Below are 16,361 nucleotides of genomic sequence, written 5' to 3'. Positions count from 1 at the left end.
ACACTCACACACGCTCACACACACACACTCACACACGGTCACACACACTTACACACACACACACACACTCACTGAGTGTGATGCTTACACTCAGACACACTCACACACACAAACTCACATGCTTACACTCACACACGGTCACACACGCTTACACACACTCCCACGCTTACACTCAGACATGCTCACACGCGCTTACACACCCTTACACACACACATGCTTACACTCAGACACACTCACTCACATGCTTACACTCACACGCTTACACTCACACACGGTCACACACGCTTACACACACTCCCACGCTTACACTCAGACATGCTCACACGCGCTTACACACCCTTACACACACACATGCTTACACTCAGACACACTCACTCACATGCTTACACTCACACGCTTACACTCACACACGGTCACACACGCTTACACACACTCCCACGCTTACACTCAGACATGCTCACACGCGCTTACACACCCTTACACACACACATGCTTACACTCAGACACACTCACTCACATGCTTACACTCACACGCTTACACTCACACACGGTCACACACGCTTACACACACTCCCACGCTTACACTCAGACATGCTCACACGCGCTTACACACCCTTACACACACACATGCTTACACTCAGACACACTCACTCACATGCTTACACTCACACGCTTACACTCACACACGGTCACACACGCTTACACACACTCCCACGCTTACACTCAGACATGCTCACACGCGCTTACACACCCTTACACACACACATGCTTACACTCAGACACACTCACTCACATGCTTACACTCACACGCTTACACTCACACACGGTCACACACGCTTACACACACTCCCACGCTTACACTCAGACATGCTCACACGCGCTTACACACCCTTACACACACACATGCTTACACTCAGACACACTCACTCACATGCTTACACTCACACGCTTACACTCACACACGGTCACACACGCTTACACACACTCCCACGCTTACACTCAGACATGCTCACACGCGCTTACACACCCTTACACACACACATGCTTACACTCAGACACACTCACTCACATGCTTACACTCACACGCTTACACTCACACACGGTCACACACGCTTACACACACTCCCACGCTTACACTCAGACATGCTCACACGCGCTTACACACCCTTACACACACACATGCTTACACTCAGACACACTCACTCACATGCTTACACTCACACGCTTACACTCACACACGGTCACACACGCTTACACACACTCCCACGCTTACACTCAGACATGCTCACACGCGCTTACACACCCTTACACACACACATGCTTACACTCAGACACACTCACTCACATGCTTACACTCACACGCTTACACTCACACACGGTCACACACGCTTACACACACTCCCACGCTTACACTCAGACATGCTCACACGCGCTTACACACCCTTACACACACACATGCTTACACTCAGACACACTCACTCACATGCTTACACTCACACGCTTACACTCACACACGGTCACACACGCTTACACACACTCCCACGCTTACACTCAGACATGCTCACACGCGCTTACACACCCTTACACACACACATGCTTACACTCAGACACACTCACTCACATGCTTACACTCACACGCTTACACTCACACACGGTCACACACGCTTACACACACTCCCACGCTTACACTCAGACATGCTCACACGCGCTTACACACCCTTACACACACACATGCTTACACTCAGACACACTCACTCACATGCTTACACTCACACGCTTACACTCACACACGGTCACACACGCTTACACACACTCCCACGCTTACACTCAGACATGCTCACACGCGCTTACACACCCTTACACACACACATGCTTACACTCAGACACACTCACACACACACTCACATGCTTACACTCACACACACTCACACGCTTACACTCACAGACACTCACACACGCTTACACACACACACACACACACACACATGCTCACACACACTCACACGCTTACACTCACGCACACTCACACACGCTTACACACACTCACACGCTTACACTCACGCACACTCACACACGCTTACACACACTCACACGCTTACACTCACGCACACTCACACACGCTTACACACACTCACACGCTTACACTCACGCACACTCACACACGCTTACACACACTCACACGCTTACACTCACGCACACTCACACACGCTTACACACACTCACACGCTTACACTCACGCACACTCACACACGCTTACACACACTCACACGCTTACACTCACGCACACTCACACACGCTTACACACACTCACACGCTTACACTCACGCACACTCACACACGCTTACACACACTCACACGCTTACACTCACGCACACTCACACACGCTTACACACACTCACACGCTTACACTCACGCACACTCACACACGCTTACACACACTCACACGCTTACACTCACGCACACTCACACACGCTTACACACACTCACACGCTTACACTCACGCACACTCACACACGCTTACACACACTCACACGCTTACACTCACGCACACTCACACACGCTTACACACACTCACACGCTTACACTCACGCACACTCACACACGCTTACACACACTCACACGCTTACACTCACGCACACTCACACACGCTTACACACACTCACACGCTTACACTCACGCACACTCACACACGCTTACACACACTCACACGCTTACACTCACGCACACTCACACACGCTTACACACACTCACACGCTTACACTCACGCACACTCACACACGCTTACACACACTCACACGCTTACACTCACGCACACTCACACACGCTTACACACACTCACACGCTTACACTCACGCACACTCACACACGCTTACACACACTCACACGCTTACACTCACGCACACTCACACACGCTTACACACACTCACACGCTTACACTCACGCACACTCACACACGCTTACACACACTCACACGCTTACACTCACGCACACTCACACACGCTTACACACACTCACACGCTTACACTCACGCACACTCACACACGCTTACACACACTCACACGCTTACACTCACGCACACTCACACACGCTTACACACACTCACACGCTTACACTCACGCACACTCACACACGCTTACACACACTCACACGCTTACACTCACGCACACTCACACACGCTTACACACACTCACACGCTTACACTCACGCACACTCACACACGCTTACACACACTCACACGCTTACACTCACGCACACTCACACACGCTTACACACACTCACACGCTTACACTCACGCACACTCACACACGCTTACACACACTCACACGCTTACACTCACGCACACTCACACACGCTTACACACACTCACACGCTTACACTCACGCACACTCACACACGCTTACACACACTCACACGCTTACACTCACGCACACTCACACACGCTTACACACACTCACACGCTTACACTCACGCACACTCACACACGCTTACACACACTCACACGCTTACACTCACGCACACTCACACACGCTTACACACACTCACACGCTTACACTCACGCACACTCACACACGCTTACACACACTCACACGCTTACACTCACGCACACTCACACACGCTTACACACACTCACACGCTTACACTCACGCACACTCACACACGCTTACACACACTCACACGCTTACACTCACGCACACTCACACACGCTTACACACACTCACACGCTTACACTCACGCACACTCACACACGCTTACACACACTCACACGCTTACACTCAGACATGCTCACACGCGCTTACACACCCTTACACACACACATGCTTACACTCAGACACACTCACACACACACTCACATGCTTACACTCACACACACTCACACGCTTACACTCACAGACACTCACACATGCTTACACACACACACACGCTCACACACACACACACTTTTTACTTTACGAATTACAGACATGGCCGATTCTCACGGGATTAAGATCACAGACAACCTCCGCAATTATTACAAATGACTGGAGGTCACCAGGTAATACTAATCCCGTGCGAATAGGGCTTTAGACACACACTCACGGTAACACACACTTACACACGCTCACACACGCTCAGGACAGTTATGCCACCGCAGGTGTGCGGACAGACAGCAGGAGGAACGACTCACCTGATTGCGATATCTCTTGGCATACTTGTAGACTTCCATTACGGCCAGGTTAGTGTTGAACTCATTCCTGTATCTCTGCAGCAAAAAGCATTCAGAAATTCTTTGTAAGTTTACAAATGTATATATTTTATATGTACTTGATATTTTTGCATTCTGGCATATTTCAAATGTATAAATGCAGTGGATAGAATGAATAATTATTAACATGTACAGCTACTATAAGTACAGTATATCCAATCTTACTCACATAAAGCGATATATGCAATACTACAAAGCAAATCTCAACTGCGTGATTCTTTATATCATCTCGTAATCAGAAGTGTGCGCTCGGCTCACCCGCGACTCCTCGGCCAGGTGAGCGTTCATTTCCTGCTCGCTCAGCGGCGCCATCTCTTGAATCTGCTTGTAGTAACACTGCACTCTCTTCTTATACTCCGGGATCTCTTTGGCATACAGCAGCTTATTGGTGGGAGAATCCTGTAATAAAGCAAGCAATCGATCAGATGCAGAATGTGTACGACGCTGCATGATTTGCTCCACTGATTTCCTGTGTTTTGTTTGTGATTGGAGAGATTATAATGTGTCATTAATGATCAAGACTCAGCCAGGGATTTACCATCTGTATGCTCAACTATAATCAGTAAATATATTCAAATCAAACCTACTGCAATCCTTTTTTTTTGGTTCAGACCATATTAGTTCCTGCAAAATTCACACTGGTTTGAACAGCTGAAAATGTATGTGACCTGTTTTCTACATTTCTCCTCTCTACTTCTTGTCTGGTTTAATCCTTGAGATGCGCTCACATTGCTCTGCAAAATTCTGCATGCGATATCCAGTCATTCCAACAGGAATCTCCCCATGTAACTTCCCCATGTAGGTTTTGCTCATTTTCAGTTTGGTCACATGAATTTGTAGCGCTGACCACCAGATAGCTGCTTGGTTTGAAAGTGACTTCTGTGTGAGCTGTGCTTCATACTTGACAATACACAATGGACCTGTTTTTGCTCACAAAGGTGACTACACCTTCAGACATGAATGGCAGAAACTACAGTGCGAGAGAATCTGACCACAAAGGTCATTCCCTCATTCTCTCACACTGCTCATTTAAAGAGTTCACTTGACTTTTCTCTTCTGATGTCACATGAAGAGATGCTCCTGTGATGAATGCTGCCATTTCCATATATGGACAGAAACATGTTTATATTCGTTCAGCCATACAGAAACACATAGAAATTGTTATGAGATATGCTTGTGTGTGTGTGTATTGGCATTCCTTAAATTATGAGGACCAAATATCTCCACATGGATAGTAATACCAGTAGATATTGACTATGTGGGGACATTTTTTGTTCTCCATGAGGACAGAAGCTTATAAATCACACATAATGAAGTGTTTTGAGAATCTAAGAGTGCATGTAGTTGTGTGTGAGGGGTAGGTTTAGGTGTAGGGTTAAAGAGGATAGAAAATACAGTTTGTACAGTAGAAAAAAACATTACGCCTATGGAATGAACCCATAAAACATGGAAACCCAACATGTGTGTGTGTTCTTACTTTGCCCAGCTGCAGGTCAGAGAGTGAGCAGGCGTCAATGAAAGCCTGAGCGATGACAGACAGACACGCGTCCATGTGATCCGTCTTATCGATATCAAACACAAACTGAGGGTTCTTCAGGATATTGACCCAGAAGCGCAGAGGCAAGCTGCAGAGAGACACGCAGAGAACATCACAGTTAACACTCATCCACTGCTCCTGCTCTTTCTCCTTCAGGATCCTTAGCTAGAGCTCGTATCAATCTCACTGTAGATCACAGTAGTCAACAGCAAACCCCTTTAACTTCTGCAATGTGCTGCAGGGACTTGTTTCGTCCACAGGGATCTGAATGGATGGTAAAAAGTGCCTCTGCCTGACAAGTATTTGGTTGCAAGGACTTGAACAGTAAGCGACCTTAGTGATCAGCAATTAATTGACAGCGGCGGAGCAAGTTATTACATTTCCATGAAACATGGACTGTGCAGAATGACAGCAGGAAGTTTAAAACGCCTCATGGTTCTGTGAATCCATACCTGTTGGTCTTCCAGATGTGTAACGTGTCGGGGTCGGTTATGCCGCGCTTGTCCGCCTGTTCTTCTAGGAAGTCAAAGAAGTATTTGATAGCTAGCGGTGGTTTCTCTGGAGGAATGCTGAGGATGGCTTGAAACAGATCATCCAGGAACTTCTGCAGGGTTCCCTGTGCAAGACAAACACATTCACATCATTTGTCTTCATGACCTTTTCCCAACATCTACTGTCCCTTTGAAACATGCGGTGTGTTGATGAGCTCATGTTTGTGGTGGCCCTGAAGGACCCTGCCGGATTGAGCAAACGCTGGGTCCGGTGGGTGATGCAGTAGAGATTGTGTTATATCCTGCTGCATCTGGACAGACCAGAGACTTGCACAAGAATCTATCTGTAGACATGGGTCAGCTTCTGCACTAAATTAAGCCTGTGTTCTGCACAGAACCATATATCCAGACATAGCAGTGTACTCTAGTTTTGTTTTACCTTTTTATCCTTTATCATATTTTTATTTTACCTCTATTGTCTGTTTCCATCCATCTATTTTTATGCACATTTTGGAATATCGCATAAAAAACGCTGGATGGAAACGCCAAGATGCGCATAAATTCTAAAAACGTAGAATTTGAGTAGGATAAACTTTTTATCAGATAAGAAAAAATGTGCATAAACTACGATGGAAACACATTTACCGAATAAATTCCTCCATGCGCATCGAAAAAGTCATGTGACTTTGTGCTATGAGACGGGATAACTTGACTAGCAGCGGACCGATCTGGTTCACAGCATCTATATGTTGTTATGGTCATTCTGAAAGGTCTGAGCTAAATCTGTCGTCAAAGTATTTCTGTATAATTGTCTTACACCTCCGAAAGCACTGACAGCATTTATTGTGTTACGTCTGCTCGCTCTGAGGCGCAAGCCATTTATCATATATGAAAATTATTATATTCAGTGGCTTCTCCTAGTTTTCTTAGGGATATTTAGTGCCAGTTTATCAGGAAGTGACGATTTTGTTCTCTTTGACTCGTTGGATGGAAACAGTGCTTTATTCCCAAATGTTTTATGCGATATTCCAGTTTTGAGCATAAGTTTAATTCAAATCTTTGGATGGAAACATAGCTTGTGTCTTGTTGTTATATTCTGGAAGCTTCTGTTTGCCGTGTATTTGGCAGTAAAGCTCATTCTGAGTGGATGTTACGGTTTCATCGAGTGCTGCGTGTGGACTGGAGAAGAGGCTCTGAATTGTGAAAGTAACCTTTTCTCATTTCTCCACCCTCCGAGTCTTTAGAAGGTCAGTAGGGTATTCTGCACTGATGCTTATTGTTATTGCTCTGGAATCTTGTGACTGTTTGTATCTGCAGAGCATCGCACAGACAGCAGAGTCGAGCGTTACCTTAGTGGAGAGCAGGCGTGTCAGGTAGATCTCAGGTAACACCTTCTTCCTGTGACTGTGTCTGTGGGACTTCCTGCTCTCTGTCAGCTCGTCGTGTGGCAGCACCTGCAGGCAAACCACAGCATCGAGCCGTTACCCAGAAATCATCAATCCACCAGCTCAGAGTGATTACGTATATCCACTGCTACTATCAGTGTAACACAGTCTGACTTAAGTGACCTAAGCTGTAACTGCTCTTCTGTTCACAGTTCTGGGAAGCGTTTTGCTGTAATTCCTCACATGCTATTTTCTAATTCAATCAGTGCTTTAGGCCAGTTATTAATCGTTTCCCATGAACACTGTTTGAGAGACCCAACTGATATCACCTTTCAGATCATTCTCTGTTGCGTTGCCAAACAATGTTTTATCATGGCAATCACGTAACCTTTTTTTTTTTCCTCAGCTGTGAAGTTGTGAAACTGAAGGCCAAACCCCACAGTGCAAATGAGAGATGTGATTGGTCGGATTTTCTGTCATTTGGGTTTGAAGGGTCTGACAATCTTTGTCTAGTCTTTGTCTAGAGAGAGTGTTTGACCAGAGTTTATGAGAGATGCTTTATAAGACTAACTCCCATTACTGTATAAGCCCAGTGAAGAACTGCTGGATTATGTGAGTCGTGACCATGATAAAATCTGCTTACAACAGCTAGTTTGAGCAATCGAGATCACTGATCAAATATGATTCTTGATTATCAGTATGGCACAGATGATGACCGAACACATGTGAAAACTCTAGTGTGAGAGAGACGTCAGCACACTCACCAGATGAACATATTTCTCTGTGTCCAGATCTTTCACTGTGAATCAACAGAACAAAAGTTGATTGTAACTGTGTTTGTAGGATATGGTTTGTATGTGAGGTCGGTGTGATCCTCACCTCGGCCCAGTGTGTTCTCTCTCTTGTCCTTCATGCTCATGGCCAGTGACGCTCCATCTGGGATCTGCAAGAGACAGGTCAGAGGTCATTAGGGTGATGCGCACAGAGCTATTCTCTGGGTCACACTGCCAGCATTTCATGGCAGGGCCGATGTATGCTCAATATGGGCCTGAATGTGTTTGTCCATGGGTTCCATGTTGGCTCTGTGTGAATTAGCCAGTTTCTAGCACTAATTCTGCACTAATTTGGGGGGAAAATCTGCTGAATTCAGTGTAATGGACTTAAATATGGTCAAAATGCGTTACAATTGTCTCAAGAGTCATGGCAGCTAAAGGCATTATCAATTTAGACAAAATATTAATCAAACAAACAGAGAAGGGGTAAAACAGAGAAGTAGGTTATCAAATTCTGCGGAAATCCCATTTCACGAATTCACGCTTACATATAATTAGCTGAAGTATGGTGATGCATATTTGGCGTGCTGTCCGGGGAAATGCTCTGAGCTCGGGAAAGCCCCGAACCTAAAGAACCCCCCCCCGTATAAGTGTAGTATGAACTCAAAGTGAGGAGATGGGGCGGAGGAGGGATGCTGATAAACCGTTAATGGATAGAGGTAAGTAATGAAAAATGCTGGATTTTGACGCATATTATGACGTCACCAGGGGGCGGCCCTCTTGAATGTCATAAGATTCAGGAAATAATAGATATTGAATTGATGTTTCAACTTAGTTGCATGTTTTTTTGTCTTTTTATCCTCATTCCAAATGATCAGGAAACCAACAATAAAACGGGAGAAAGTACTAAATTATTACTATACTATATAGTAGTAAAACGCATGTGAACAGTAGCCTACTTTTTGATCAGTTCATCAGTAATATTCAGGAAATAATAGATATTGCCCTGCCACCCCCATCTCCATTGGGCAAAGGGCCGAAATTATCACCTGTTTGTGCTTCGTGAATACTCTCGCCTTGCACGGCGGCACCATTGCGCTGCAAAGATGTACCGGGAGAAGCGCGATTATTAGACGACCGATCGTCATTTCCAAAAGGCAAATATTCCCCTTCAGAGTCAGAATCGGCGAATAACATTTGCAACACATCCTCACGGTACAACTTTTTATTAGCCATTTGGTGATTTTCTCTCACAAATCTCACAGCTTACCCGCACGCTATGAACTGAACTGCTTCCGCATCAATGACACGAAAGCTCACTTGCTCTGCTCTTTCCTCAACACTTTGAATAGGAAGGTGACGTAATTTTGGTCTAGAATCGAAGTACTACATGTCTGCCATCTAGTGGTAGGGAATACAAATGAGATATTACACCATATTAGGAACTACAGTCTATTTGACTAAGTATGACGGTGCGTGCAATTTTGCGACTTTGGCGCTTAGAGGGTTAACTTGAGTTCGCTCCACCTGTGTTAATTAGGCTAAGTATCTGACGCGCTCCTCCCAAACCTTGTTAATAAAACATAATTTCCGAAAGTTTGCACACACACACACACACACACACACCTGATAGTGGAAGACGGTGTTGAGTTTTTTTCTGCCGTCCTCCATGACAGACGTGTTGTCCAGATCCTGCAGGATTCTGCTGCTGCGGCCCTCTGGGAACCACTCTGATCGGGACAGACCAATCACAGTGAGCCACCACAATCACTACTAGAGTCTCAACCTAACCCTTCATTCATTCAGAAAACAGGACAAGTCCCTTCATAAACTGACATTAATGACATTACACTTGAATACACATCTTTTTCATATTAAAACATATGCATTTACATATTTAAAGCTGGAGTCCGTAAGTTTTGCCTCTTTGTCGCCATCTGAGTTTGAAACCTGCAATTGCAATTTTTTTGCAGAATTATCTTATTTACGTGGGTTGTGCGCCGGCACGGCTCCAGCGCCGATGAATCTAATGTGTGGCTGTCAGTCACCACACCGGTGTGGATCCTGTACTTAGGAATCACAGATTCTACGTCTTGGAAGTATGACCCAAATAAGAATTTTCACCAGATATTGTAAGTAATATGAGTAAGTAACATGTCTGCCACTTTTGTTCTTACCAACTGAGGAAAAAAGCATTACAATAAATTGTGCTACCAGAGGTGATTAAATCTAACGATCGCTTAGCTCATATCACATCAAACCGTGCAAACTATTATTACTGTTATACTCTGTTCTCAAAATGTTAATCTTACCTTCATCAGCATTATGTGACTACGTGTATTTAGTGTGTATTAGGTTATCTGTAAACTACTAGTGACTACGGGTGAATCTCCAGTTGTCACTGATGACTGTCGTATGAATCTTTCTGGATTACAATCCGCCATCAAGTTTAATTATTCCAGATGCTGTGAGAAAAGTCTGTAGCATCCTCACGTGCAATATAACCTACTAGCCGGGACAACTTCTTTATGTTTACAGACATGACGCAATGATGCAAAGAAGAACGGCGGCATGCTTGTATTTCCTGCGAAAACCTACCAGTACCACTCAAATTAGAAAACAAGCTTACCGGAGATAGTTTTGAACACTGGCTGGTTATGTACTTGCTCAAATATTGATTTTGGATCTTTTTTAACAACAACAAAAAAAAGTTAGGGGCTGCAGCTTTAAAATAAAATAAAATTCAGTAAAAACAATGGCAAATGGCTTTGAATTATTTTTCAATTAGGAAAGCTAATTATAAAATAATAATTATTAAAGTAAAAAGACAAATTAGGAGTAGTGACTCCTTGTCAGTTTTGTTGTTTTATTGACACATTTACTGATGGATGGAAGGTCTGTTAGGACTGGTCCCATATTTGAATAGTCAAATGATCTTCTGGGTCAAATTCAGTCAAATTTCTCAACATCTCACACAACACAGAAGAGCATGAGCTGTATGAAAGCAGCCACATGTCACAAATAAAAATGTAACTTTTCATCCTCATATCTCGCTTGTTAATTCAGTTTGTGATATCTACCCTGTTCTGATTCTTCTGATGCAATGCTTAACAAGTCTGTCTGCTCTAAACAACTTGATTTCACCATGCTCAGAGATTCTTTACCCAGATCAACATCCTCTTCTCGAGGCCACTGAGAAAAGGGCAGGTTCTTGTAAAAGGCCTCTAGTATTTTGTCCTTCACTTGACAGATGGTGTCCGTGTTCATCACACGTACGCTCACTGAGTCCATACCGAAGCCTTGGAAGGAGACGTTGATGTTCTGGAAGTTAGACGGAGGAGATGAGAGGCCAAACAGTGTGATTTCACAGGTGGAAAGAAAGGTCAGTGGTGTGTGTTGGAGCTCACCTGCGGTTTGGCTTCGATGTTTTCTCGAAGGAGCCACTCCTCGTTGAGCGTGTAGCGCGCCTTCCCCGTGATGGCGTCGATCGAGCCCTTGTTGATCTGCTGCTTGATGGCGCACAGCAGCAGGAAGAACGGCTCGCCGACCGTCTCCTGAGGGTGCGAGAGAAACGGACGCGCTCGTACAGTCGATGAACTGAAGCCAAACAGTAAAATCAGCTGCTGAACTCTTCACAAACCTTAAGGTAGCTGTACATGCAGATGGACATCCAGTTGGTGAGCATCTTCTCCACCACTGACTCTGTTCGGCGCAGCATCAGTTTGGGGTTTTTGGAGGCTGAAGCGTCGATCAAATCCACTAGCAACTCCTTCATGATGCTGGTGTAGTACTCCAGTTTACCATGGAGGGCAATCGTAAGCAGAGAGGCAAGATTGCACCTAAACGTCAATGAAAGAATGCGGACACATCGGTAATTGAGAACATTCACACTGACGGTGGTGTGGATAGAGTCGGTGAATAACTCCACACAGAGGAAGCGCTCCCTCACCGGACACCAACACTGCAGCTAATCAGACACACGTGACAACACGGGCCCTAGAAATCACAGCGAAAGTGCTGATCAATTACTGCAACGCAGGGCGTAATTACTGCCAAGAAACAAAAGTCAAAGAACTCCAACATCTCAGCCAGGACCAAATCATCTGCGCCTGGTTTCCCAATAGCGATTGATCGTACTCTAGCCGTTCAGAGCATTTTCTAAGAGCAATATTTTGTTATTTTAGTGCAATTCCTGAAGCTGCACACACATGAATGCATAAGGATGTGCTTGAAGTGCTACTTACGAGATGTCAAACGCTGAGCTGTAACCGTGTAGAGTGTCGGCCGTTACTGTAACTGTATTCAATTTGCACTTTTAAACACTTGCAGCTGACGCTGTGAAACATCTACTGTGATTTTCTTAAATTCTCAACCTAACGAGCTGCTTATTAAACAGTTTTGTGCAGAACAAGCTGCACTCAAACTGTGCCTCCCTTAGTGCAAATAGCATCTGTTTTACTTACAATTTTTTTCATTTATTCTTGAATTTATCCATTTTATGTATTATTGTTTTAATTGTTTTTAATAAAGCAAATAAATCATTAAACTACCACAAGATTAACTGTGTTAAATGAAATGCAAGTATAATATGGTGACTGCATAAGTCTGTTAGTGCACAGTCATTACTCTCACAAATCCAGGTCCACTGTCAAGCCCTGCTTCAGTTATGATGGAACAGATCACAAAATCACCACGACTCGTGCCATGGCTTCTCTGGTGCTTTTTAGAAACGAGGCCCTGGGCTCATTTGACAGCTCTGTTCTTGTACTATCGGTTTCTTTAGAGGATATAAACTTTCTTGATGTTGCATTATATGTTCTTAAGATCTCTGCATTGGTTTCTGGGTACGAGACTAAACAGTAGTCTGTAGAGCAGCTGTGCTGTCAGACTGTCGCAGGAGCGTTGGGCTGTGCTTGGATCCTGTTAGTGTTCTCGTTTGTGTTTGTCTGTACTCACCTGTCTCTTACGGCAAAGTCTTTCTGCTGCTCGAGAGCGTGAACAAAGGTGACCAGGAAGTGTTTGTTGTTGAGGAGAGTGGAAAACAGGGTGATTCCCTCCTCCAGGTTGGGCCGCACGCTGTTAGACGACTTACACAGAGAGAAGAGACACATAATACAGTATAAAGCATTGATTTCCAAACTGCTAAAGGGTGAGTATGCATGCATGCAGTGGGTCTTAACGTGCATTAACTTGTTAACACACTAAATGATGCCCTTATACATTCTTTCAAGAATAATGTTTGGCATGAGTCATTAGTTCATGCAATTCTGCAATAGTGATTTTTGACAAATCAATTCTTCATCTTACAAAACACCCCGATATACAATACTGCAGTTTCACAATTGCACATAATCATTTTCCAACTGTGCAACAATTCTTCAAACATTATGAAACTCATAGCGACCCACTAAAATAATCTCAGCTAAAATCTAAAAAAATTAAGAAAGGCTGCTGACAGGAAACAAGAGCTTCCTCAGAAGACGGCGTATTGCGCAAAAACACAGAGTTCTTGTTAGAGATGACTCTGCTGAATCTGTGCTTTATTGCAAACACACACGACCTGCACGAGCCGTGGTATAATGAGCCGACAGGAGAGCGCTCAGGGAGGTTTCTGGACATCGATCGTAGCATGTCTCACCTGCCAGTCCTGGAGCAGAGGATGCGTCTCAGACAGAGCTCGCGGGCCGAGAGGATCGTTCTCATACATGGGCTGAACCAGACGCCTCTCATAGTCAGAGCACATCTGCACAAACACACACACACACACACAGTCAACGCTGGAGCATTCGTTCACATCTTCACTTTCCTTAACCGCTCTTAAATAGCTGCGTTCTCCACATTAATGGAGCTGTAACCTGAGCTTCTTATGATTCCCATCCCCTGTCAGGCAGAGCAAGAGCAGGACTGCAGTGTGTTTGAGCTCACAGTAAAAGTCTGTTAGCAGCAAACACACACAGAATTCCCCTAAATGCAGTCTATTGTGTGAGTGCGCTGGAGGGAGTATTCAGGAGTTTCTTGTCTCTGTGCCCAGTATTGTGCAGACACTAAGACTGGAAAATTGCAACATTTGCGGTTTTCACTGGAGAACAAAAATAGGGGACGAGGAGAGTCCTGCATCTGGCCTGGCTGGAGACTTTAACTCTTTAGTAAACTACAAATCATTTCTACAACTGTGGTTGATGGACAAATCCTCAAATCCAGTGTCTTCAATAAGAAAATTGCCACTTCTGGACACTTAAAGCACAGTCTGAGCTTCCTGTCTGGAGAAATATCAAACCAAGTGTGCTGTTTAAAGAAATGTGGCTAGAGGTTTCCTCACTGCTGTAGGCCTTCCAAGCATTTTTTGCAAGGACTTTTCACTAGTTGCTCTGACAGTGATATTTAGCATGACTGAAGGATTTCAGTGGATGTATGAAGTCAATGTAGAGAATTACATGAACTATCAACATCATCCACCAGCATCGGATGGAAAGTGTAACAATATCTATGCCGTTATATCCGATGTATAATAATTATACTAATCCTTATGTTTTGCATATGTTTTGCTTGAAAAAGTGTGCTTGTGCATCTTTCTTTAAAATAAACATTACTTGGTTTGATATATAATGTAAGGCATTTATACATTTAAATGAGTGCTGTCAAACGATTAATTGTGATTAATCGCAACCAAAATAAAAGTTTTTGTTTACATAATATATGTGTGTGTACTGTGTATATTTATTATCTATATGTATAAATACACACACATGCACTTATATATTTAAGAAAAATATGTTATGTATATATAATATAAATTATATGAATATAAATATATTAATGTAAATATTTTCAAAATATATACTGTATATGTGTGTATTTATATATACATGATAAATATACACAGTACACACATATATATTATGTAAACAAAAACTTTTATTTTGGATGCGATTAATCGCGATTAATCGTTTTGACAGCACTCATTTAAATGTGACTTAAGTGTCCAAACATATATTTTTAGGGCTTTTTTACTGCTTACAGTTCACAGTAACAGCACACATCGACTCTCAAGATCAAACATCACCGAGCGTCTGTTTAAGCTCAGTGAACTCTATCTAATAATGTGACTAAGTTCAGTGTTTCCTGAGAGAATCTCACGTTTTCCATCATTTAGCTTTACTTCATGGCTTGACCTGCTGCAGGTTTATTTGCCCTGGTGTACAGCTGTAATGGCACATGTGTGCGGTGACCAGACCTTGGGGAAGAAGGTGCGTGTGACGAACTGCTTGTACTCCAGGAAGGGGATTCCCTGTGTGCGGCTCAGCTCTTTAGTCAGATCCGTCATATCAGTCTGCAGCTCCGCAAAACCTGCCACACACAAACACACGGCTGCCATCACACAGCTGACCAGATCACTAACATCAGCCCCAACACGAAAACCTGCTCTTCATTTCATGCATGAACTGATTTTCCCGTTGAGATACAAACATGTTTACTTTGCCATCTGAATGAGGATACGGGCATTCTCACACTGTATATGAGTTTCAGCTCAAACTCTCATTCACTGTGACAATATCACGATTTATAGTGTTAATATGAAGCAGCTGGTTTTTAAATGGCTTTGGACACACACACACACACACACACACACACACAAACTGTATTTTCTATCCTCTTACCCTAACCCTACACCTAAACCTCCCCTCACACACAACTACAGGCATTTGTTGAATTTCATAAAACACAGTTTAGTAGTTTGTTTTTTTTTTAAGCTTTTTGGTTTACAGGGAGACAGGAAGTGTAAACCTCATAAACCATGTTTATGTTGTAATAACCATGTCATTATGCACATTTGTATAACATAAACCATATATACCAGAACACACACACACACACAAACACAAACACACACACACACACACACACACACACACACACACACACACACTACA

At 43.9% G+C, this 16,361-nt stretch overlaps 1 protein-coding gene across 1 annotated transcript in view; it reads right to left on the bottom strand.

Annotated features, from left to right (window-relative positions):
• Nucleotides 1-16,361, bottom strand: part of LOC107758315 (plexin-D1) — a 70,583-nt gene that overhangs the window by 3,014 nt on the left and 51,208 nt on the right. The window contains 14 exon segments of the mRNA XM_016576032.1: nucleotides 4,167-4,241; nucleotides 4,503-4,643; nucleotides 5,722-5,869; nucleotides 6,234-6,397; nucleotides 7,622-7,726; nucleotides 8,422-8,456; nucleotides 8,537-8,600; nucleotides 10,057-10,160; nucleotides 11,595-11,751; nucleotides 11,838-11,984; nucleotides 12,071-12,269; nucleotides 13,387-13,517; nucleotides 14,069-14,173; nucleotides 15,665-15,777. Of these exon segments, the coding sequence (XP_016431518.1) occupies nucleotides 4,167-4,241; nucleotides 4,503-4,643; nucleotides 5,722-5,869; nucleotides 6,234-6,397; nucleotides 7,622-7,726; nucleotides 8,422-8,456; nucleotides 8,537-8,600; nucleotides 10,057-10,160; nucleotides 11,595-11,751; nucleotides 11,838-11,984; nucleotides 12,071-12,269; nucleotides 13,387-13,517; nucleotides 14,069-14,173; nucleotides 15,665-15,777 (1,688 nt within the window).

Source organism: Sinocyclocheilus rhinocerous, unplaced genomic scaffold (assembly GCF_001515625.1).
Source record: "Sinocyclocheilus rhinocerous isolate Xijiao unplaced genomic scaffold, SAMN03320098_v1.1 scaffold2549, whole genome shotgun sequence".
NCBI lineage: Eukaryota > Metazoa > Chordata > Actinopteri > Cypriniformes > Cyprinidae > Sinocyclocheilus > Sinocyclocheilus rhinocerous.
The sequence above is the reverse complement of the archived record's forward strand: the minus strand, read 5'-3'. Positions and strand labels throughout refer to the sequence as shown.